Source organism: Nipponia nippon, unplaced genomic scaffold, assembly GCF_047370975.1.
Source record: "Nipponia nippon isolate SJK-2023a ecotype South Korea unplaced genomic scaffold, ASM4737097v1 scaffold_1, whole genome shotgun sequence".
Lineage (NCBI taxonomy): Eukaryota > Metazoa > Chordata > Aves > Pelecaniformes > Threskiornithidae > Nipponia > Nipponia nippon.
This window is the reverse complement of record NW_028262290.1, coordinates 110,605,904-110,628,733: the sequence shown is the minus strand read 5'-3', so window position 1 is coordinate 110,628,733 and position 22,830 is coordinate 110,605,904. Positions and strand designations below refer to the sequence as shown.

The 22,830-nt window shown below is 40.1% G+C and overlaps 1 protein-coding gene across 2 annotated transcripts; it reads right to left on the bottom strand.

Moving 5' to 3' along the window:
• Positions 1-544: 544 nt before the first annotated feature.
• On the bottom strand, positions 545-21,006 carry INHBA (inhibin subunit beta A). Of its 2 annotated transcripts, XM_009464792.2 has the most exons (3): positions 20,956-21,006; positions 17,769-18,289; positions 545-6,595 (listed from the first exon to the last, which is right to left on the bottom strand). In XM_009464792.2, the coding sequence occupies exons 2-3, from the start codon at positions 18,154-18,156 to the stop codon at positions 5,709-5,711; spliced, it is 1,275 nt and encodes a 424-aa protein (XP_009463067.1). In that variant the 5' UTR covers positions 18,157-18,289; positions 20,956-21,006; the 3' UTR covers positions 545-5,708. The 2 variants fall into 2 exon arrangements, with proteins under 2 accessions (XP_009463067.1, XP_087593927.1); XM_087737801.1 differs by lacking the exon at positions 20,956-21,006 and having other exon boundaries at positions 17,769-18,412.
• Positions 21,007-22,830: the final 1,824 nt, after the last annotated feature.

The window sequence follows — 22,830 nt, the reverse complement described above, 5'->3', positions numbered from 1 at the left end:
GTGTCTGGCAATAAGTGCACTGAGTGGTCCTGGCAAACCAATAGGAAAGACCTAAAATAAAAATCCCAAACAGGTCTTTTATTTAACATAGGGCCAAAAAAATCTACCGGGAGCTGCTGAATACTGCCCACTAACTGTACAAAGTATAGGTAGCATGCCTTCCAAATATCAAAATACCAGACGGAATGCCGTGAAAATAAATAACTTCTAATATAAACAAATGAGAACATATCAAACTGTTACCTCTTTAAACATAATGTAAATAAAAAAAATACCAGTCCTTCTACACAATAAATATTAAGAAACCATTGACATAGTTGAAATGTACTCATATAAATTAACAACTTTAATTACATTAGCCGAACAGACATTGGTTAAAGCACTGCATGTAGTATGCAAAATAATAATAATAACAATAATAATAATAATAATATCAACAACAAAACACAAAATGATAAAAACAAAATAGGCTTCATAATATCTTGGCTTTCATAATTTATATATATATGTATATACATATATATATAGTTGTGTGTATATTTATACTGTAGATATATATATAATATGTATACATACATACATATATATATCTTCAACCCATCGTCAATGTATTGTTTTTGAAAGTATTTAAATACAAAGAAACCCATTGAGAATTAACACAGATTCACTATATTTCAAAAAATAAATAGCTACATAACCCAGAAGTGTTGTTTGTTTCTGCCCATGAAAATGTTGCTTATAGTTGTTCACGAAAGGTCAAATTATGATTTTATTTACTCGTACTGAAAACCTTTTTACTCCACATGTAATGCAGTGAGAGCAGATGGGGAGTAAAGCTTTTTTCAGTGTAAGGAAAGTGATTAGCATCTGATTCTTATAATGATGCACACTATTGACGTGAGGTTTAACTTAAAGAATTTAATCATTTCCATCACATCTCTTCTACCTACACTCCAGAAATAGATTCTGCTCACTTTATTGATGCTGACTGGTAACTTTCTAGGAAAGGAGACCCTCTGAAATCAACAGCATTGCTTACAGAGTAAGGCACTATTCCACACGAGTAACTATAGTCCATAAAAATTTTCATTTTGCACATAGACTTTGCAGATGCCTGAACTTCTCTGCCTCAGAGATATTGCTGCTAGCCTCTACGTGGCCTTGTGGTGTCACATTTAAATGAACTTGATGGCTTAAATCTCAACTAAACACAAAAAAAAGCAGGTATGTATAACAGAGTCCTATTTTGCAATGATTTGGTAAGAGACTGTTTCTATTGAAGTCAATGACAAAACTCCCATTTCATTCCGTTCTACAGTTTCGGGCCCTAGACTGGTATTCTGTTGTGACATATGAGTGCAGAATAATTATAAGCATCTGTAAGCATTTCCTTTTGCTAAACCCCAAGAATACAAATACATTCAGCCTTCCCAAAGAAACAGCTTAATGTGCACTTCTGCCAGTTTCTTAGGCCTTGTGTCCAGTGAGCATCTGACATGGAGAGGGGGAAAGACAACTAAATGTGGTCAACTGTGAAGCAAGAAGATTGTGGAGGTACTAAACAAATACATTTCTGTGATTAAATATATATTGAAAATGCATTTTCAATATAAACAGGAAGTAAGTTATATGGAAAGGAATGTGTTAGTAGTTCAAAGCCTCTTTTTTTTTTTTTGGTATAGTCATACCTGAAAGGAGAAGTAGTTTTCGAGACTGCATGCCCTTGAACAACTGTTTAAATATGGTAACAATTTCTAATGCTATTTTAAGTACATGCAGATTTAATTAAATCAGATTATTGGGGGTGGGGTGTTTTGTTGGAATCAGTCAGTCTTGATTAACATCCCGATTTCTTATTTTATTTTATCATATAGTTTTTCATTTCCCCCTACTTTAAATAACTCTGACCACAAATCAAAACCCCATGACTGAATCTAGAGATTGAAGGGAGAAACCTTTAAAATTTGTGACTAGTATACACACACAAATGAAAGTTAAAAAGCAGGGCTTAGGAGCAGTAACTTCTTGATTTGAAAACTTGATTTCTTCTGGTTTTGGTGTATCTATCATGAAACATGCTCACCACATCTAAAATCCTATTTTCTTTCCTCACTTGGAAGTTGTCTCAGGCTAGTTTCATGTTTTCCAGCGCCAGTCCCCATTCACCACATAAAAGCTGGTATCAAACTTAGCATCAGACCTCTTTTTAAAGGCTATTTCTGCTTTGGCGAGGAAAACTGTGAGCCTAAACTTACTCTGCTTGCAGCCAATGGGAGTTTTGCCATTGTCGTTTAGGGGAAGGTGCTGGGATTTCAGGTCTCCAATGTTCTCTAACTAGTCACACTTGAGAATAATTTTTACCAACGTGAGCCATCTCACCTGCTTCCCTTGCCACTATGTTCAGAGATCAACCATGATGCAAGCAGCCTGGTTGAAATAATTTAATTAAACAACATTGGATATGGTGCCATGCATTCAAAATCCTTTCTCTCCCTTCACTCTGCCCAGAGCAAAAGGAACCTGTGATTCACCCTGGATTACCTTTACTCATGTAAGTAGTTTAAATACTCTTGTAAGGAGACTGGTAGATGTCAAAGAGCCTGCTGACATGAGTAAGGGTTCTGGGACAATATGCATCCAATTTTAAGGCCTAGTCTAAAGCCCAGTGAAATAAAAGGTACTGTCCTCAACAACTGTCACAGACTGTGTCCCTGCTCCTGCTGTTCCAGAGCCTGGCTCTACTGCTAGAAAAATCAACAGTAATTCTGCCACTTGCTTCAAATGAAGCAGGGTCAGGAACTTGGTTTGTTTAAGTTATAAAGATAAATTAGTTGTGCATCCTTTTTTTTTTTTCTTTTTTTTTTTTTTATTTTCCTACTAGCATTTGGTATCCCTCCCTTTCCCCAGGAAAAAAACACAAAAAACCCAACAAACTTCTGCAAATAATTTAAATCAGAAAGCCTTGATATTTTACAGAATACTTTAGTGACAAATTTAGTGTTTACCCGATTGTTATAATTTTTTAAATCTTTTTTTTTGCAAATTGCAAACAAGTCTGTAAAAAAATGCATTGTATAAAAGTACATAAATGTATAACCCATTAGCTGTACTATGCAATCTAAATACTGTGGAATAAATTAGATAGAAAACTTAGCTATAAGCATGTATGTTGATATCTATTCAACGGAGGAAAGGGCTTTTTTTTTTCCTTTTCTTTCTTTTTTTCTTTTTTTTTTCCTTTTTTTTTTTTAATCTCTATCGATACGTACAAATACGGACATGCGCCCATGCGCACATACATATGCACACACAGAGAACACTCACGCACACATGCACACACAAACAGTTTTGGCTGACAAAAAATGAAGGCCCTGATTACACTGTTTAAACATAGTTCTCGCCATGAAGGTGCTAACACGCTATCCCTAGCCAATGTGACTGGGTTAAATTGTGCTATCTTTTTTTTTTTTTCCAATTTTTTTTTTACAGACTGTGCTCTCAACAAGGTGGGGAGCCCCCTTAGTGCTTCTTTCCGTGAGAGGCATTTTGAAGCCTGTCCCACCAGAAGGCAGCTAACAGGGGCTTGGTCCTGCAAACCTGTGAGAGTCTGAAGCTTCAGGCTCAGGGTTATCAAACTCAGTGTAAACAGGGCCTAAAGGTTTCTCCCATTCCCTCTTGTCGTCTCCCCCTACTCAAAGACAAATGTTGTAACTTTAACATTCTTTTAAATATGACAGCGATAGAATTTTTTTAAAAAACTATCTACCTATGCCCTATGGGTTGGACCCTTCAGGTTAGGTGTTGACACTGAAAATTAGGTCTTACAGGTAATGCGCAAACCCATTAAGAGTTCTCATGCTAGAGGGTGGTGGTTGAGACAGCCAGTCTTCTGCCGAAGACTGCATTTCAAACAGAAATCCTACCACAACTGCCATTTTCTGTATATTTGCAGGGGCGATGGTGGGCAGGGCCCAAAGCTGCTTGCAATTTTACATCAAGACTTTCCAAGTGTACACCAGCACTTTAGGTTTCTCTCACGCAAATACCATTTTGAATGTGTAGCCTCCCACTTGGTAGTAACAAACAAACAATCTTTTAACATAGGGTGCTTTGCACACAAACATTCATTGTTTTAAGAACATTAAAGTGAAGCCAGAAGTGCTTGTATATGTATACCTTGTGTATACATACATATATACATACAGAAATATATACATATATCTATATATGTATATCCCTTGTATAAAGTTGTTTCCCAACAATGCACAGTTGCACATCAGGGACAAGTCTTAGTGTTGTAGATGCAAAAGAGTACAATTATGCTTAGATGGACCTCAGATCCGAGCACCTTGGATCCAAATCCCAGGGCTTTTCTGGGCTTACTTCAAATGGCAATTTTCTGTTGAGGGCACTATTTGAATTTAACTGGTTAACAGATATTCTAGCCTGAATGTAATCAACCCACTGACCCTTCATTCAAACCCTAACTTATTACAGGTGAATGGTACCAACCACAAACAGACTTTTTAGAGGCTCGCACAAATGTCTTTGGTGTATGTGTCTATTCATTTTAAGGTACAAAACAATAATAATAATTATAATAATAAAAATAGCTATCTTGTGTGCTGTAGCAGTTCTTGTATAGCTCACAATAAGTGCAGCTCTCAACCCCTCCCACACCCAACCACCCTCCCTTGCAAATATTTGTTAAATAAGGATTAGACAGGTCAGACACCATTGTAGTGCAAATAGTAAACGATTAAAAATTTTTTTTTACAAAATATAGAAATGTTTGGCTCCAGTAACTGGACAAACATGTTCCTTTCAAGTATCTCTCACTGAAGAATTTTTTTTAAAACAAGTTACTTCCATTTAAAAAAAAAGTCTTTCTGTTTTTTTTTTTCTTTCTTTCGCAGGTAAACAGTTTCAAACCAACTAGGTTGCATAGTTCTAACGTTGTAAGCACCTTTACAAAATGTAACTTTTATTCTTTCATTCGTTCTTTTTTTATTCTGTTTTTTTCTTCATTTTTCTTTTTTCCTTTTTTCTTTTTTTTTGTAAATGTAGTGCAGAAGATGAAGGTGTATACACCTGCACAATATTGTCCCTTTACCAATGTTAAGTATATGTATGTGTATAGTGTCTGTATGTATAGAGATATGTATATAAATACATAGCCATATATATACACACACAAACACTACACACCTACTCAGTTCCTCAGTAAATTTGGGGGGAAGTGCCAGTGAACGTAGTGTTCATACACATGGCTTTTCAAGGAATTTCAGTGACATTTTGGACTTAGTCCAAATTGCTGCGGGTTAGATGAGCTGCTACCACGGCTTGAACTGATGGGTAACTAAGGGAGGGAACATAACTCCCCTAGTAATAACTAATGTTTAATATACTATGTAATAAGATAAGGAGCATACTGAAAGGAAGGGGAAATCCCCAACCCATACCGCCATTCAGATGTATCTCATTCAAGCCCGGGTTCATGAAGCTTTCTTCCTTTTATATAGCTGAAGTCTTTTCTGATCATCCAGAAGTCTTTTTTTTTTTTTCTCTTTTCTCTCTCTCTTTTGTTTTTGCTTTTATTTCCAATGATTGTTTCATTCAAAAAAGGTTATACCATGTCCAGTCTTTCCTCTTCTTGGGCTTTTGATACATTTTCTTCTCAACGAGAAGGGTCTTGCGCACACATGCATCTATGAACAGCCACACTCCTCCACAATCATATTCTGTATGTCTTTCTTAATGATGTTCTGGCCATCGTCATAGTAGAGCATGGACATGGGCCGCAGCTTAGTGGGCACACAACATGACTTGAGGTTGGCAAAGGGGCTGTGGCCCCGCATGCGGTAATGGTTGATGACAGTGGAGTGGAAAGATAACGATGAACCAGATGTGCCTGCTATATGGCTGGGGCACTCTCCTTCGCAATAGTTGGCATGATAACCTGTAGGTGCAATGATCCAGTCACTCCATCCTATGTCCTTGAAGCTGACAAAGAACTGCTTCTTGCAGCAGATGTTGACTTTGCCATCGCACTCCAAGCCTCGTCTCCGCCGCCTGTGCTGGCGGTCCTCTGAGTGCCGGGCAAGCATCATCAGGAAGGGCCGATGTGATTGCTCCTTCTCCTCTTCTCCTGTAAATTCTCCACCTTCCTTTTCTTTTCCTTCCCCATCATCTTCCTTTTTCTTCTTCTTGCCCAGTAGCACCAGGCTGGCTCCAGTATCTTGGCACAGGTCACAGGCAATCCGCACATCCAAAGAGCTCTTGCCTTGGTCCAGGAGTCTCTGGACACTGCTTGAGACAGGAAAGATGTGCCAAGTGCTCTTACGGGTGTCCACTGCCTTTTCCGAAATCAAAGTCTCACTCCTTTCACCTTTCAGCCCCCCGTCCTCCGTATCTTCTGCTCCTTCAGAGTTGCCTTTTGGCTGCCGCTGCTGTTGAAACAGGCGGATGGTGACTTTTGTCCTGCTCCGGTTGGCCTTGGAGACCTTCAGGAAGAGCCACACTTCAGCATGTTCCACCACCGATAGTTCACTGCCTTCCTTGGAAATCTCAAAGTGCAACATTTTCTTGGCTGTGCCTGATTTGGTAAATGGAAATAGACAGGAAGAACTTGTTAGTATGTCTGCTTGCATTCTGTTAAAGAGAATTCTGTTACTGTTGCCAGAGGCATGAAGTTCCCTAGGTTTCTTACTTGGCTCTTTAGATTTTTATGATTCTTCTGTTCTGACCTTCCTTCACCTCATTCCCTCCTCAGTTTGTCTTTTGTGAAAATTCTCTCCTTAGAAAAGTATTTCTTTGCCTGTTGTTTTTCAGTATCATATTTTAACCAAAGCATTTTGTTACAGTAATGATATAGTCATTTATGTAAAGCATCTCATGGCAGATAAGTATCAGTAGCTGCTAAGAGTTCATTTGCCTAAGCTGTCTTTGTGATCACTGTTAGCTGAAAGGCAAAAACGCTTTTGTGACGACAGTCCATGACTGTATGTACCATACGTGTACAAATCTGCGCCTAATAGCTAAAGTTAGAGAGCGAGTTCCAGCCCTGCCAATTCTTTGGCAATACTTTGGAAATTATGTGGGAACAAGGTCTGCCCTTTCTCCCTCCGTAAAATGCCATTCTTCATATGCTTCTTAAAATGAGTTGTAAATGTCAATTTTTTCAAAAACAAAGAAATACTAAAATATGAGCCCCGGCTTTGAGAGGTTTGCAGAGTTATATTGTAAAGAATTGCAGAATTGCAGCAGGCAGACTCTTCATCCTGTGAGGTGTTAGCTGTAGATCCTGTTCTTAATTTAACACACTGTACTCGCTGTGATTATAGTAATGGTGAATACACTGAGAAATGAGCTAAAAAACTGTATAATTATGAGGATGGTTCTCTGGCATAATTGTATCAACTTGCTGAGATGTCATGATGATGATTATGATGGTGAGGGGGTGTTTCTCTGATACAGAGCTCATATCCCTGGCAGAAGTTGGAATGAATAATGAGGGCTGTTTAATGATTTGATCACTAGAGCATGAAAAAGTTAAGAGAGAATGAATTAGCTGAAGGGTGGTGGTGGTATTATTTTTTTAAGAGAGGTACTTTTCTATTTTCTTGACAAAAGAAAAAGCCATCTTTTGTTCTTTCTCAGCATGGAGGCCACGATGGACTGGGGTGACAGATTTGAAATGCACAGATATGTGACCTTAGTGAGACAGAAACAGTAATCATAATTATCAATGTCATTGATATTATTCTTGAGCTACCCATGGTTGTTGACCTGGTTCTCTGTGCAGTGGTTCTGCTTGTCAGGGAACCAGAACTTGGCACCCTATAAAGGGCAAGTGGTGATGAAAAACTGAAGTGGCTGGATGCATACAGGAAAAATTGCTCTCGTGGCAGCAAGGCTCTCCTCCCTGCTTCCCATTGCCACTGAACTCCACTAGTATGGGCTCCCGGACCATCTCCCTGCTCCCCCATTCTCAGGTGAGACAGAAGTGGGGCAAAATCACAAGAAACATCGTATCCCATATTCACTTGCAAATTCAAGAGTTCCTGCATTCTAAAGTCTGTAGGCAGGCTGTGCTGCCCTTTGAGCTACCTGTTGCTTTCCTTCTCTGCGAAGTCCTGGCACTGACGCATTCAGCTTTCCCTGGTGGCATTCCCAGGTCAAACAGACAGACGTTTCTGAATTACAGTGGCCAAAGGGCACAGCGTTTTGTTTTTGTTTTCTCTCTAAGTGAGAGTGTGAAATTGTAGACTTTAACTGTCACTGAGATAGGGAAACACATGGTTTGTGTTAACTGCTTCTCACAGACTTTGCTGATGCCAGTCTCCAAAGTGAGTTACATTAATTTCTCAGGGAGCTACATGAACCAGTGGGACTGTGCCTTAGAAAAGGAATTGGCTTATGGAAAAGACAGAGCAAACTGACCAGTACTGTGAGGCATGGTGGAGTTACTGTTTTTCTATTGTTTTTTTAGAATCATAGAATGGTTTGGTTTGGAAGGGACCTTAAAGATCATCTAGTTCCAACCCCCCTGCCATGGGCAGAGACACCTTCCACTAGACCAGGTTGCTCAAATAAATTGCTTTTTAAATAAGATTTATTCAATAATGACTGGAAGTTCATTAGTCAGCTCTTACCAGCTAACACTATTTTTTTCCATTCTGGAAATGAAACTATGGCAAAGCTGCCAGCTGTGTTCGAGCAGAGGGCAGGTGATAGGCATGAATCCCACTCCTGCCCAGGTTTCAGAGCATGAGGAGATGTGCAATGACATTCCTCTAGTCCAAAGCAAGTCTGGTCCAAGAGGCTGGTCGCCTTGTACGTAGGGATGTTATAAAGTGTTCTCTATGAGAATGGATACTTCTAAGGCCTGCGAGGACTGTCTGTCCAGCCTGTGGCTTCATTCCTCCCTGACTGTCTGTTCTAAAGCAAGCTTCTAACTTTAGCTTATCCCTTTCCTTGGCACAGTCCTGATAAACCCTTTCTGAGAGGGACCTGGGCTACAGGGGAACCTGAAGGTAGGTGACCTGCCAGGAGTGGGTTGCCGCCTCCAAGACTCTCCATCCAACCCCTTCTGCTTGCTGTCCCTACCCAAGGAAACCCTGGGGGGAAAAAAGATGGTTTAGACTAAGCTGCAGAAATTGTTCTGGCACCAGCAGCCTCTTCCCAGCTGCTCTCTTTCCCCAGAGCTCACAGACTGGTGTGGAGAATAGGCATATATTGCTGGGAAGAGCAAAACTTACTCTGTGTTCCTGAGGTACCAAGCTGTGCACAGACAGCAGTTCTGGTGCTAGGAGCGATGCTGTGCCTGAGCAGATCAGCTGTGCTGGACACGAACAGGCAAAAGTGGCCCAGTCATGTGCTCTGGAGAAAGCAGTGCGCGGTGAGGTGTGCAGACCTGGCTCAACAGGGGAAGAAGCTGTATGGCCCATCTGATCAGAAAAGCCAGAGAGCCCTGGGTTACAGAATAACCTCATGCTGTTAAGTGCTAATGCATGATATTTCACATTTTGTTATTTCCGTGCTAGTGGGAGTTGAAAATAGTTAGGAAGTGACATATCTCTGACAGTAAATATTCATATTACCTTATGCACTGGCCAGAAGTGTAGCAATGCAACCACTCTTCTTGACAGATACTACATGAAAGAAACAGGGCCTCAAGAACTCTCTTAGTTAGTTTTTCATATGTTCCTGTCTGTGTGAAAGTTGAATTGTTCCTCATTACTAAAAATATTAGAATAGTACGGTGAAAGTACCCAAGTACTTGCTTTCTTTTCACTTGAGGAAAGTGAGCTTGAGCAAGGTAGCATAAGACATGTCCTTATACAGGGATAACAGCCTCCCTGTAGGTTGTTAGCTACAATAACAGCCTCTCTGGATGTGGTTAGCTACATTTTCACACACGAATGGTCGATTCAGATTCTAAAGAAAAAAGATGCAGGAGGTTTATGTGAGCCTAACATTTTTGGACGAAACAAAATCCTGAGTCCTCAAACCTGCATAGCTAATAAAAGGTTTTATAGAAATTAAAAAAAAACTTTCCCTTTCACAGATCTCTTTAGAAGGAGACTGGGAATGGTGCAAAGTTGGGGATAAAATGCATGCTTTCACATTAGGAAAAAACGAAGCTTTTCTGAATTCTCTCCACATTCACAACTAGTTTGTTACGACCACACAGCACAAATGGTATGAATCCTGCAGTCTTTACGAGGTCACTATGCTCAGACAAGCTCATTTTGAAATCAGTTTGGCCTGTGCTAAAACTGAATTGAGATCTCTGGATCTGGCTTATTATGATTACACATTCACTTTATAACAGGATCTTTATTTCCAAAAGGTTCAGTGCTACAATAAAATAAATTCTGAGACAAAAAAATCACTGTATTTCATTTTCTCCAAATATTGCTTAGGGATTTAGCAGTCTTTCCTTTTTGGTCTGAGTTAATGACCAGGTTCAAAGCTTTGGAAATATATACTGTTCATCTAACTGAAAGTAAAAAGGAGACCTTCCTGAAAGTTGGGGATGGTATCACTTTCATAATTACACTTTGTTTATCCTCTTGTGCTGCCTTTTCATCTGCCACAGCTGATTTGCAAGGGTCTTTTTCCATTTCTAATCATCCTGCTCCTCCTGCCTGACTCCTGTGGAAAGACCCACAGCCCAACAGTGGTAATGCCTTCATCACTTCCATGCTCATATAAACGGCGATGTCAACAGCCTGGATTGTTATCATAGCAGAAAGCAGCTGAGAAAGGAGACGAGGGATTACTTTGGGCCCCCTTTGATTGCTTTTCCTCATCTCCCCTTCCCAAAGCCTTGGAGAGGCCACCTCTCTGCTTTACTGCCCAGCACGGTCCCTTCCAGGAAGAGGGCTGTGACGCCGAGGGAGCAGTCTAGCAGCGCGAGTGACACCGGCAAATGCTGTGAGAAATGGTTAAAAATACAAGCCCTAAGAAGTAGTGCATATATGGTAAAAGGTTTAATGGAAGGAGTTACTGAATGGAAAGAAAGTGTAGCATCAGTATATATAGCATGAGAGTTTGCTCCTATCTGTTTTTCTCTTCAGCGGTGCTCGCACACCTTTTTAGGAGAGAAACCTGAACATGCCAGCACAGGGGTGCCTGCGCAGGTACCCTCCTCTCCACCTCTGGAAGGGCTGTTCAGGGCTCACGAGTGGGACTCCGCGCTCGGTACCTGCTCCCAAGCGGCACTTGGTGACGGGCATGGTGCAGGGAGAGCGTGGAGGGAATGGTGCAGGGAGAGCGTGGAGGGATCGGCAGAGCCCTTGCGGGCCCAGGCGTGGGGGGACTGGCGAGGGCAGCCCTGCGTGGGGCAGCTCCTGCTGGGCTCACAGCAGGAGCCTGCGGCTCCAGCGTGCTCTTCCTCTGAGGCTACGGATCCTTCCTTCAGTATCGCTGGCTTTAACTATGCGGTCGACGCTCATTTATTTGCAATTTGCAGCGGGATTCAAGATCGAGCCCTGTTAGTTCAAGCTATATGCATGTACTAGGTAGGGTCTAAGCTATAAATTAAGAGATCTTTTTTTGAGTACAATGCTAAGATACTTAAAATGACTTTTTTTTTTTTTTTAAACCGTATGCTGTTAAATTACTAAGGCTGTTTTTTTCATAATGAAAGTGATTATCCTTTCTGACATTATAATGTGACTTACTCTTAATTTCTCTTAATACACAGTATTTAAATTTTCCTTTGAAAAATGCTCACTGTGTAAGAAGGTGCTGTTACTTTAAATTTCCATGCTTCACCGCTGCTTAATTTTGAACCGTTTTTACGTTATACTGTAAGTGAACTGTTTTTCCATACAAAGCAAGCTTTTTTTTCCTTTTTTAGTTGCTAACTTTACTACTGCCTATGTTTAGATTTGGGGGAATTTGTACTGCGTGCCAATCTGTAATTACATTCAAAAGCATCCTTCTCTTTACTTCTCATTTCCGTTCCCCAGGAGACAGAAAAAAATAGGTTACTAGAAAGGTTCTTCTAAAGAGAGTGAAGAGAAGAGCATGGTTATTGAGAGATAATTGCTCAAAATGTTTACTAATGAGTGACCACTAGAGTTAGATGAATTGTTCACAGCGTAGAATTTATTCAGTGAATTTAGCACTGTTATCGTCTGGCAATTATCCCCTCGGCAGACTGATTATTACAAATGTGTTATTACCGCGATTAGACAGCGGTCGTTTCTGTGAATGCATTTCAGCCTATGGATCACTGGCAAACGATTTATTCTAACTGTTCATCGCCCCTCGTATGTGACTGGTCGTCCAGGTTGCGTGCTTTCGTTCCTGCTCCCTGACTGCCTGACTGTTGCCCCTTACAAAGGGAGGAGCAATTATGACACAAGTAACAAACACCTTATCTTTATGTTCACATACCCTTTGCTGCCAGCAAAAGGAGATTTTTGTTGTAAGGAAAAATAAACCACAAAAGAAAACCAGGAAAAAGAACTATTCCCCAAGCATTCATGGGGGAAAAAGCAGCAGCAACCTTATTTAAATACCTTTTCTTGAAAAGTTAACCCAAAGGGGCATTGACAAGGTCATTCAGAATGTGAAATAATTCAGTTCTGGTGAACCTTGACTCTCCTCTGCTGTTTTGTCAGGAGGGAAGCACTTTACATCCACAGCCTAGAGTTCTTTCCAAATTGAAAGCCCTTCCCCCACTTGGCTTTAAATATTTAGAAACAAAAAAGGTGTTTGTTTGGTTGAAGTTTTTTGTTACTTGATTTTTGCATTTACGTCTAAAATAGCTTAAGCAAAGTTTAGGGTTGCTTGCACCAATAACATATTTCAAAGTAAAAACAAGACCAAGTCTTTGTCTTTCATAAAAGAGTATTTTTTCTTGTAGTTGTAATACTCGTAATAATTTGTTGTAAGTTCTAAAATTAAGTGGCTCAGAAGCTGCCAGTCTGTTTTCATTGAAATATTTAATTTCTATGCACTAAGGCCCAAATCCCAAGCCCACTGAAATGAACAGCAAAACTTCCAATTACTTTCAGTAGACTAAGCTTCAATCCTAAATCAATCTCGCAAAGCTCTGTAGAATTAAATGAGATTGCCTTTTCATACCTATCTAGACATATCTAGATATAAGAACTCCTCAGCATGAATCATTTACACATATGCAGCGTAGATACGTCCTGCACACAGGAGGGCACGTGAATGCACATACTTACCTGTAGGAACCTATTCATATTACAATGATACAGGTACAGCTACATGGGTATGTAAGCGTGTCTGCCTTGGCATACCCGTACATATGGGCATATGTGTGCTTATACGCACATAGCGGCAAATGCATATTCTGATATTCCCAACTACATTTGCATACAAAGCTGTATGCATGACTACACACAGAGATGGACACATACAGTACTTTCTCTCCATCTCTCAGGTATCTTTTTCTAAACTGGTTCCCACCTTCTCAGATTCATCTGTGCTTTCTCAGGTTGTTCTCAAACCAGCCAACCTCCCTGAATTCTCGCGTTTTGTTACAATGAAACAAAATAATACAGAATGGCTTGCTTCTTCTGGAAGTAACTTGCTTTCATTTGCTAAGCTTGAAATCTTTGATATAGTATGCCAAAGCAAAAAAAAAAAAAAAAAAAAAGGGGGGGGGGGGAAAATAGGCTTGTTTTCTAAAAGCCAAGGAGACTGCATTAAAAAAAGATGTGAGAAAGTCAGCTCAGATGATGATTCACGGTCACATTTCTCAGTATCTTGTAAAAAATAATAATGATAATTTCTGATCTCTCTAGATTTCCAGAATTTCTAGAATCCATCAGTTTATCTTTTTCCCCTCTGCCTATTTCCTGCATTATTTTACTTACAGTCTTCCACTCCAGTGAATGTCTGCCTTTTAAATAAACTAGAAGAGAGAAACAAGAGCTCCACTCAGAGAAGCTACAGATAAGTATAAAGATCTCCAGGATTCAGGATCCAATTAGGTAAAATAGGAGCTTGCGGGAAGGTTGCCTTGCGTGGAGCAAAAAGCCTTTGGAGTGTGCCCTCTTGTGGCCATTCTTTATTCAGCACGGATATCTGTACCATTAAATACATTTGCTTTCAAAAGAAAATTGATGAAATGATTTAAAGAGGCATAAGTGACCCATCCTTTTTTTCCTCCTGAACTGCCAGCCTGGATGTGTAGGAGTAGGTATCTTCCTAGGAAAAGGCGTGAGTGTGTACACACATGTATCTGCACATGAAAGTAGGCATCATATGATCAAGTCAGTTCACCTTGAATTCAGTATGAAGTGACACAAAAAGGTAGAAGTGGTCTAAATAGCTGTCAGACTTCTCATTTTTTTCCTGACAGTTCTCCTAATGATAAGCCTTTGGATTTCAGGATTTCCATCCAGTAATTCCTATCATCTTTTCGGGGGCTGATGTTAGCAACCCGTTTCATTGGTAGTTTAGTTGCCAGGATCAAATTCACTTGGCAAAATCCCAAGTCTGCCTAATAAGCTATCTACTTAAAATAATGAAAGAGTTAGTGGCCAACCATATTTTATGAGCATTGGGTATCTCAGTTATAGAACCTGTTGGATTTGCTTGTCACAAAATTATATGACCCCTCTCCTCAAAAGACTATTTTTAAGACCTTGAAGTAACCCACAGAGCTCTGGCACAGCTACCCTTGTAGCAGAACTAATCGAGGTTAGTAATCTTAGTTTGATATGCAAGTAGAAAATCATTTTCGTGTTTTACTTGTAAGAGTGCCAAAGGACAGTAGGGTGCATTTGTAAACTTTTGCCCAATACTCACGGTCATTAGTTTTGCAAAGATCTGCCTGGATTTGTTAGCTGTGAAAACTACCTGCCAACTATTTTGCTGATTTCCTGGACATAACTACACCTGTGCTTCAGACAAGTTCACTGCATTGAGTTTCGCCTCTAATTATCTGAAACCTGTACTCGTTTGAATTTTGGTCTGTTTTAGAAAATAGCAGTCTCGAGCCAGAGTCACGTGCACAGGGCACTGTTTGTTCATTCACTCCATTTCATTGCATGTCTGAGGATACGGCTGATGAAAGATGGAAATGCTACTTTTTTATGAAGGCAAGTAGTAAATGTGGCTTCTGAAAGGCAGGGGGAATGGCTGGTTTATGTCAAGTCATACCCAAAGGAACAAAAAGCCTAAAGTCTTATTTCTCTTTCCATAGACCTTTATTTGATACAACGTGAGATGTTTCCATTCATTTTCATTGATTTCCTATTGCCCTCTTTCAAGACAGAGCAGGTTTCACATTAAAAGCAGGAAGAACATTAACCTGACTGTGAAAAGAATGTGTTTATTTTCCTGCTTGGTGTTTTAAACTTATCCATACTCTTCCTAGTTCCCACAGAGTGAAAAGTGGGGACTGTCCATGTGGCTATGTTCTATTCCTGTCTTTTTAACTCATATTCCTATATGACAGGTCACTTGCCTTCTTTTTGCCTCACTTTCCTCGACAGGAATAATAATACTGCTTTAATATTTGACACACAATAGTGTTGGTACATGAGTAGAAGAGATCCCAGGTGGAGTTTACTGAAGGTGTTGCAGCATTGGCACCTGTAAGGTGTGTTAGATCCTCTGATGTTAGCAAGACACCAAATATGAATGGCTATAGATGAAAAACATGTTTTAGCAGTCTGAAGTTACTCCACAGAGTGGAGTTGTCATTTCCATTATAAGCCCAAGCCCTGGAGCTCAGTTTCTAGGTTGCTAATTGCTCCTCCCTCCTCCCAAATCAAAGCCTAGCAGGTATGGGAAAAAGGGCCGGAGCAGCCCTGCTGCCTTGGCTTCCAGGATGGGCTTAGCATGACGGTGGCGAACAGCAGCAGGGAAGAAAAGGCACGGGAACACAGCGGATGCCCCCGTCCTTCAGCTGCGCAACTCCATAGCATAAGTCTTCTTAAATTAATTTGGCTAGCAGTGGCAGGACAACGCTATGTAAATCAAATGAAGTGACGTGTTAGTGTTGGGTAGTTTGTGGCGGGGGGGATCGGTGGCTGGACTATTGGCCAGCGTGTGGGCAATGGCACGATTTTTGCTGCTCACGTGACCCCGAGAGCCAATGGCTTCAGGAGCCGCCGTTGGAGGGTGTTGTACTGAGTAGGCATATATCAAATTCCAAATTCCTTTGTGTCAGAGCTCAGGAGAGACAATAATGTGTTTACAAATGACTGGGACTCGCACAGTGAAGAGAAACCACTGCTCATGCCATATGTGTTTCACTGTGCTCAGAGCAAGCTGCTGAAAACCAGGTGGGGAATCCGACTCATAGATAGCTTAGAGATTTCCTTGCTTTTAAAAACTCATTTCTAAACTAACGTTGAGCTGCCCCTGCTTCTAATGACCACTGGCATTGACACCTTCTGCCTGCTTTCTGAAGTGGAGGGGATGGAAAAACCGAAAAGCCTGAGCTTTCATACTGAAAGAACTGATAATGTGTATATTGACAAGGACTCCAAAGGCAGGCACTCCTTGTACAGTTGGAAATCGGACAGCCAGCAGGAATGTCTGCTCTTAAAAGCATGCACACTTCTTGTGCATGGCTTCCCTGCAAACAGAACATCTGAGTCAACAGGTTTTCAGGACTGGAAACTTTGAGTGTTGTCTTAATTGTTTATACTGCTGCAGCAAACTTTTAAACAAAAATGCTTGGAGTTCCTTTGCATACTTTGCCTACCATATGCTGTACCAAACAAAACAATGACATTCTTTTAAAACCGTCTTGGCAACAGGAAAAATGCTTGGGCTAGACAGCATCATAAAAAGTTGCTGTTAGTTAGATGATAGAGTTATTGCAAGATACTGCTGTTGATGCATGTATAAACATACTCACATATACTAACAGATAAATGTGCACATACACATACATTGAATTAAAACGGGTTCTGGTCCTATTCATGTAGGAACAAGACAGTAAAGTACAACTTTAGAGCTGTTTCCTATAGGCAGTTGATGTGAGTCTTAAGCCATTACTTAGTAAATACCTATATTCTGAGCTCTTGCTGTATAAGAGTTTGGGAAAACGGAACTGTGAAAGAGTTCAAAATACACCCTACCAAGGTTGCATTTTTTTGGCAGGAGCGTTTTAGGAACAGAATCTTTTTTTCCAGTATGCAGAAGTCTGCATTACAAATTGGATCAGCTACAGCAACTTGTCCGGTTCTATTGAAGTCATCTGACAGTCCCTGCAACTCTTTATTGCCGAAGATGTGTTAAATAAAAAAATAAAAATAAAAAAACAACCCAAACCAGCCCTCTCTCTTCTAAAAATTAAAGCTGCTTCATCTGATTTTATAACTTCTACTGTAATTTTTACATGAAAGGGTTGTTTCTCAAGTAGTTTGCAGCTCACTTTCTGTCTTGATGAACTCCCCAAAAGGCTTCAGCCCATTTTCTTTCACCATCAGCTCTGCAATACTTTACTGCAAGTACTCTGGCTTCACAGGCACAGTTTGGAGGACCCCGCTGCAGCCTGACTTTCTGCTCAAGATTGGTTAGAGAGCTTCCTCCCTGTGTGGCTGTCTGTGCCTAGCAAGTGTAATCTGTAGCCAAGACGAAGTCAGAAAAATCAAATTCCTTCAGAGTCCCGTCCCCCCCATCCCATTCCTCCTTCTCCCTTCCCCCAAGTCTCATCCTACAACCTTGCAGAAAACATTATTGCTGAGGAGAAGAAAAGAAGTAATTGCAGTCCTGGCACAAAGGATATTTCACAGTTTTGTTTTTCAAGCACTCACCTGATTCCGCAAAAGTGATGATTTCTGAGGTTTGCTCCACAACTTCATTCATTTCGGCTCTTCTTCCAACATCATCCTCTATTTCCACATAACCATCCTCTCCCACCTTTCCCACATGGAGTTTTTTGATGGCATTTAAAAGTGCTGCCTTGGGCACCGGCTGGGTGATATTAGGTCTGTCCCTCAAGTGCAACATGTTCAGTATGTGCTTCTTTACTGCTTCCACCATCTCAGGCTGTGAGCTGGGCACATCCTTTGAGAGCGTGGCGAGGGCACATGATGGGCAGTCAGTGACTGAACTGTGCCCCTCGGATCCTGGGGTTGGGGAACTCCTCACTATAATCCAGCAAAGCACCAACAAAAATCCTCTCTTCCAAAGCAAAGGCATCCTGGCAGCAAAAGTTGTTGTGATTCCCTTTTTAAAAGGCCCTGCTTTTCCTCCCCCTTCACGCACAGTTTTTTTGGGGCTGGTTTGGTTTGTTTGTTTGTTTGTTTGTTTTTCCTTCTCTTCAGCAAATTCTCTGGAACAAGAACCAAAAGTTTTCTGTGAAGTTTTGTTTGCAGGTTCCCTCTCTGAATGCAATAAGTGCTGTAGATGTTTGTGGCTGTCAGGGAGAAGAGTTCTGACTCTGTCTCAGAGTAGGAGAGAGACACGGAGAGAGGGGGAGAGAGAGAGAGGACGGATTGGCCTAAAGTGAGTGAGTGAATGAGAGAGGGAGGGAGTTTTGTCTGTGAGTAAAGGCTATGATTAGGAAGGGGGAGGAACAGGCAGGCTGGCTTCCTTATGCTCATTGCTCCCCTAACACACACCTCTCTTCAAATATCACTACTCGTGGTTTCTGCCCTCCCCCCTTTCTAAAATCTCTCTTCATTCCTGTCAATTTACTCTTTTTTTCTTTTTTTTTTGCTCTCCGTTTGACCCTCCTGGCTACCCCCTGGCTGTCATTCCCCCCCTCCTTTTTTTTTTTCCCTTTCTTTCTTTTTTTTGTTTTGTTTGTTTTATTCCTTCAACAGTATCACTGGCTTAACTAAACAGAGGAAACATGAATGAATGAAAAGAGTGAAACCTTTTATTAACAAGCACCTTGCTCTTGGTCCTGCCTGGTATTGTTACGGATAGCAGGAGATGTTAAATAGCTTGTGAATGCGGTGGGGATGAGGGCAGGGGCTCCGAATATTTTGGGTAGAACATTATTCTGCCTTGAGCAGAAGAGAAAAGATCTTGTCTGCTCACTTCTAAATGCTGGGGGTTATCAACACTGGCAAGAGATCTGACGGGAGCAGAATAACACTGTTGTTTGGAGGGCTATATAATACATGATACACTCTCCAGCTGCAATACGCGGTCAGGCACTGAAAGTCTGAGCAGGAGTTGGTACAGCACATATCTGTGACATGCTAAGGTAGTGCCCTCACACCAGAAATATCCCTGCTTCTATGGTAGTCTGTGCCTAGAAGTTCTTGGGCAGATATATTTAGGTTTGGGGTTAATCAAGTAATGTCTGAAAAATGCTTTGAAGGTGAAAAGTGTTACATGTCATCTGGCCAAATCATACTCGCTCCTGACTCAGGCAAATCCCTCATCGATGCCAATAATAATTCTGTCTGAGTGAAGGCTGAGTAAGATCTTCTACATTTGGCCCATTGTTACTAGAAGGCACTTTTTGTTTCATTCATTTAAACCACACAGAGCAATCATAATGTTAGAATAAGACATTGGGGATGAAAAGCAATCTAAAACGCTGCTGGGAGCCAGAGTTTCGACCAGTGTTGGTAGACCCTTGCCAGTTTCTGCCCATAAGGGTTTTGCTCTGCAGTGGAAAGGCATTCCCTGTGCCACTGCCATGGCTTCATGTTGCCTTTACATTCTGTAGCCTCTCCGTTCTATGCCTTACCTAGCAAGGGTGAAGTTAGCAAACTGCCTCACATTTGAACTTGGTAATGGAAAATGAGAAAGCTACAGCTGATAGACTCTAACTTTTGAGGTTCTTCTCCTCCAGACTTTAACTTGTACAGATTTTCTTAGAATAGCTTCTGCTTTTTCAGTATTTACCCTCTTTCTTTTCTTTTTCTCTCTCACACACCTCTGTCTTCTCAGGTGTGCTTACCTCCTACCCAGCAAATATTCCACTTTCACTATATTACCGTCAGCCATTGTATTTTAGTGGAAAGGAGTAGTTTATAAATATAAGCATTGTAAGGTCTCTAATTTCCATGAGATGACTACAGGCACATGGGCTGAGAGACAGGCAAGGAATTATAGTTACAGTAAATGAAACATACAGAAGTAATTGAACAATCAACCAAAGTTTTACAAATGTTATATATTGCAAGTCCTTTTCAATTAAGCTCTTTTATAAGTCTTTCACTGTTATAAGGCATCCACAGTACACCCTCATCTGTGTTTTACTGACCTCAGTTGCTATACTGTTATATACTGTTACACTTACGGGTCTGTCAGCATTATAAACCCTGCAGCCATTCTTATAAACACATCTTTGTAACACAAACCTCGCTATAATACATCTAAATTTCTTGGATCTTGTGAACAGCCCAAAGTCTGTTGTAATTATACGAAGTCTGAAAGTCAGCTTGAAATAGAACTAAAAGTTTAATTGGACGAAAAAATAATTTCAGATGAAAATATGCATTCATGATTAGATGTACTAACAGATGACATAATTAAAGGGGCTATTTATAGTTCTAATATAGCACCTATCCCAACAGTGTCTGATGAAAAGTAAGGGATAGGCATAAATCAATATAAAATCCAGATAAGTATATTTGGGTTCTTGCTGTGGGGTATACATTGCTTGCCATATATAACAGGTACACTTATCACAGACAATCTCTATTACATATAGGTATAGCATATTTTACTTGCATGCCATGATGATGACAGATTTAACATTAAAGCATAACTTTCTAAAAACCAGTTTTCTAAAAGCGAGTCTGCTGATACCGCTGATACATAGTTCATTTGTACTTACATACATATCTATATGTACAAAAATACATAGCGTTTGAATAAATATAGAAATGGTGGTTCAGACTCTCTCTATAAAATTACCTGAGCTGCAAAGCTCTGTATATGCATTCATTCAGTATAGCCCTAACAGTATGCAACAGCATGCACAGGAATTAAAAGTTTCAGTTTTAAAAGAAAAAAGCTGATTTAAAGTTTTACCTCTCTAGTCCTGACTCTCAGAAGGAGACTGCTGTATTGTGCATTAAGAACTGCTGAAGTTCCTCTTTGTGGTATTTATAATGCGAAGCTTTATACTGTACTTCTCATGTGTACACTCACATATAATGTCTGTCAAAAGTAAGTGGGCCGGATCACTGTGCTGGATTGGTTAATCCTGTTACATCAGCAATTGACTGTTTTTCCTGTATGAGACATACTTCTGGTAATTATCTAATGGAAACTCCTAATTGTCTAGCATGACAAAATATCGTGGATTCAACTTGTAGTGGTGATCTCTGTATCCATTTAAAGAATAGAACTTAAAATCAGACTGAAAGCAAACATTATGAGTCAGGAAGACACACTCCAACTTGTTCTATTGCATAGCTAGATATAGATATTATTAGATGTAGATATCACTGATTTAGTTCAAATGCAGTATTTGCCAGATACTTAATTACTAGTTTGCAAATTGTTTTCTTCTTCTTTCATACTTAAGGATATACCAGATAATCTATTTGCAAATTTGGATTCTTTTCAAATTCAGGAAAATGCATTTGATTAAGAATCCTTTTGCTGTGGATGAATTTTTTTAATTCAATCTCTGTATAAATATGTCCTTCTGTTAACTTAAGGATCCCTTTAAAGCTCTTAAAAAATGAATCATATTGCTCTTGTCCAAGTCTCCCGGCTTCTTGACGTGCAGATTGCATCACACTATTAAAAAGTGTTTAGACATCTAAAAATAAGTTACAATGAATGATAGGTCACATTTTTTGCAAGGGTGATATTAAAACATGTGGAATAAAATAAAATGCAGTTTTCATTTCAGTTTACATTAGTGAAAATCAGAAATAACTGTATGCCAATTAGGCACTACAAAAGTAACATATATAAGGTCAAAAGTAAATCCAAAATCCATCTCCTTTCTTAAACACACATAATAGCTGGCTTTATGTGGTACCGTTTATGACAAATGGCATGATCATGCAGTCTTTACTCATTCAGAACACCCACTGATTACCAGAAAATCCCCATCCTTCAGATTTTTTTTTTTTTGGCCTGAATCGTACTTATAATTGTATTTTTATGTCCTGTTGGTAATGTAAGTTTAATCTGTCTTAGAATATGGCTGATCTGGATCAGGGAAGAAAGATTTAAAATTTTCAACTTACAGTGATACCAGGGAGTCCTTATAGCAGCATTGATTCCAACTGGTGTGTGTGCTGTATTCACACAACAGCTTTGGTAGAATGAGCAAAAAATCAGGAGTTAATGGGAAACATATGACCAGATAGGTTGTTTTGTTTCCCAGGTTTAATATGCATATAATAAGTTTTCAGGCTGTAACATGCTGTGGATTGAAGCCTCTTGAAACAGGTTTCAGTAGCTTTCCTGCAGTCTGACATTGGTGGTTCCAGTTGTTACAAAGAAGAGCTTCCCCCCCCCCCCCTTTTTTTTTTTTTTTCATTCGGGGACAGTAGCAAGACATGCTTGAAGAAACAGATAATGAGCATGCGCATGCCTAGTTATTTGCAGGACCATATTTTTAATGGGGATCCTAAATCTGAGTTTTGGCAAAGGACTTTCCCAGCATGGAATTCTGTTTTTCTCAGGACCAGACTGAATTTGGTTTTAACTGGCACCCTAAAACTCTTTGAAATTAGTTACATACTGGTAGTGCAGTGACTGTTGTAATTTGGCAGCAGACATATGCTCAGCAAGAGATCTTGTACTGCATTGGTTTTACAGAGAGTGGAAAAATTGCCCTGAAAGTAACGGAGTTCTCTTCTCCTTGGACTCAGAGGAGCGCGGTGCTCCATTTGCAGCAGCTGGTGTGACGGCTGCTGACCATCACACCCCTACTGATGCGGC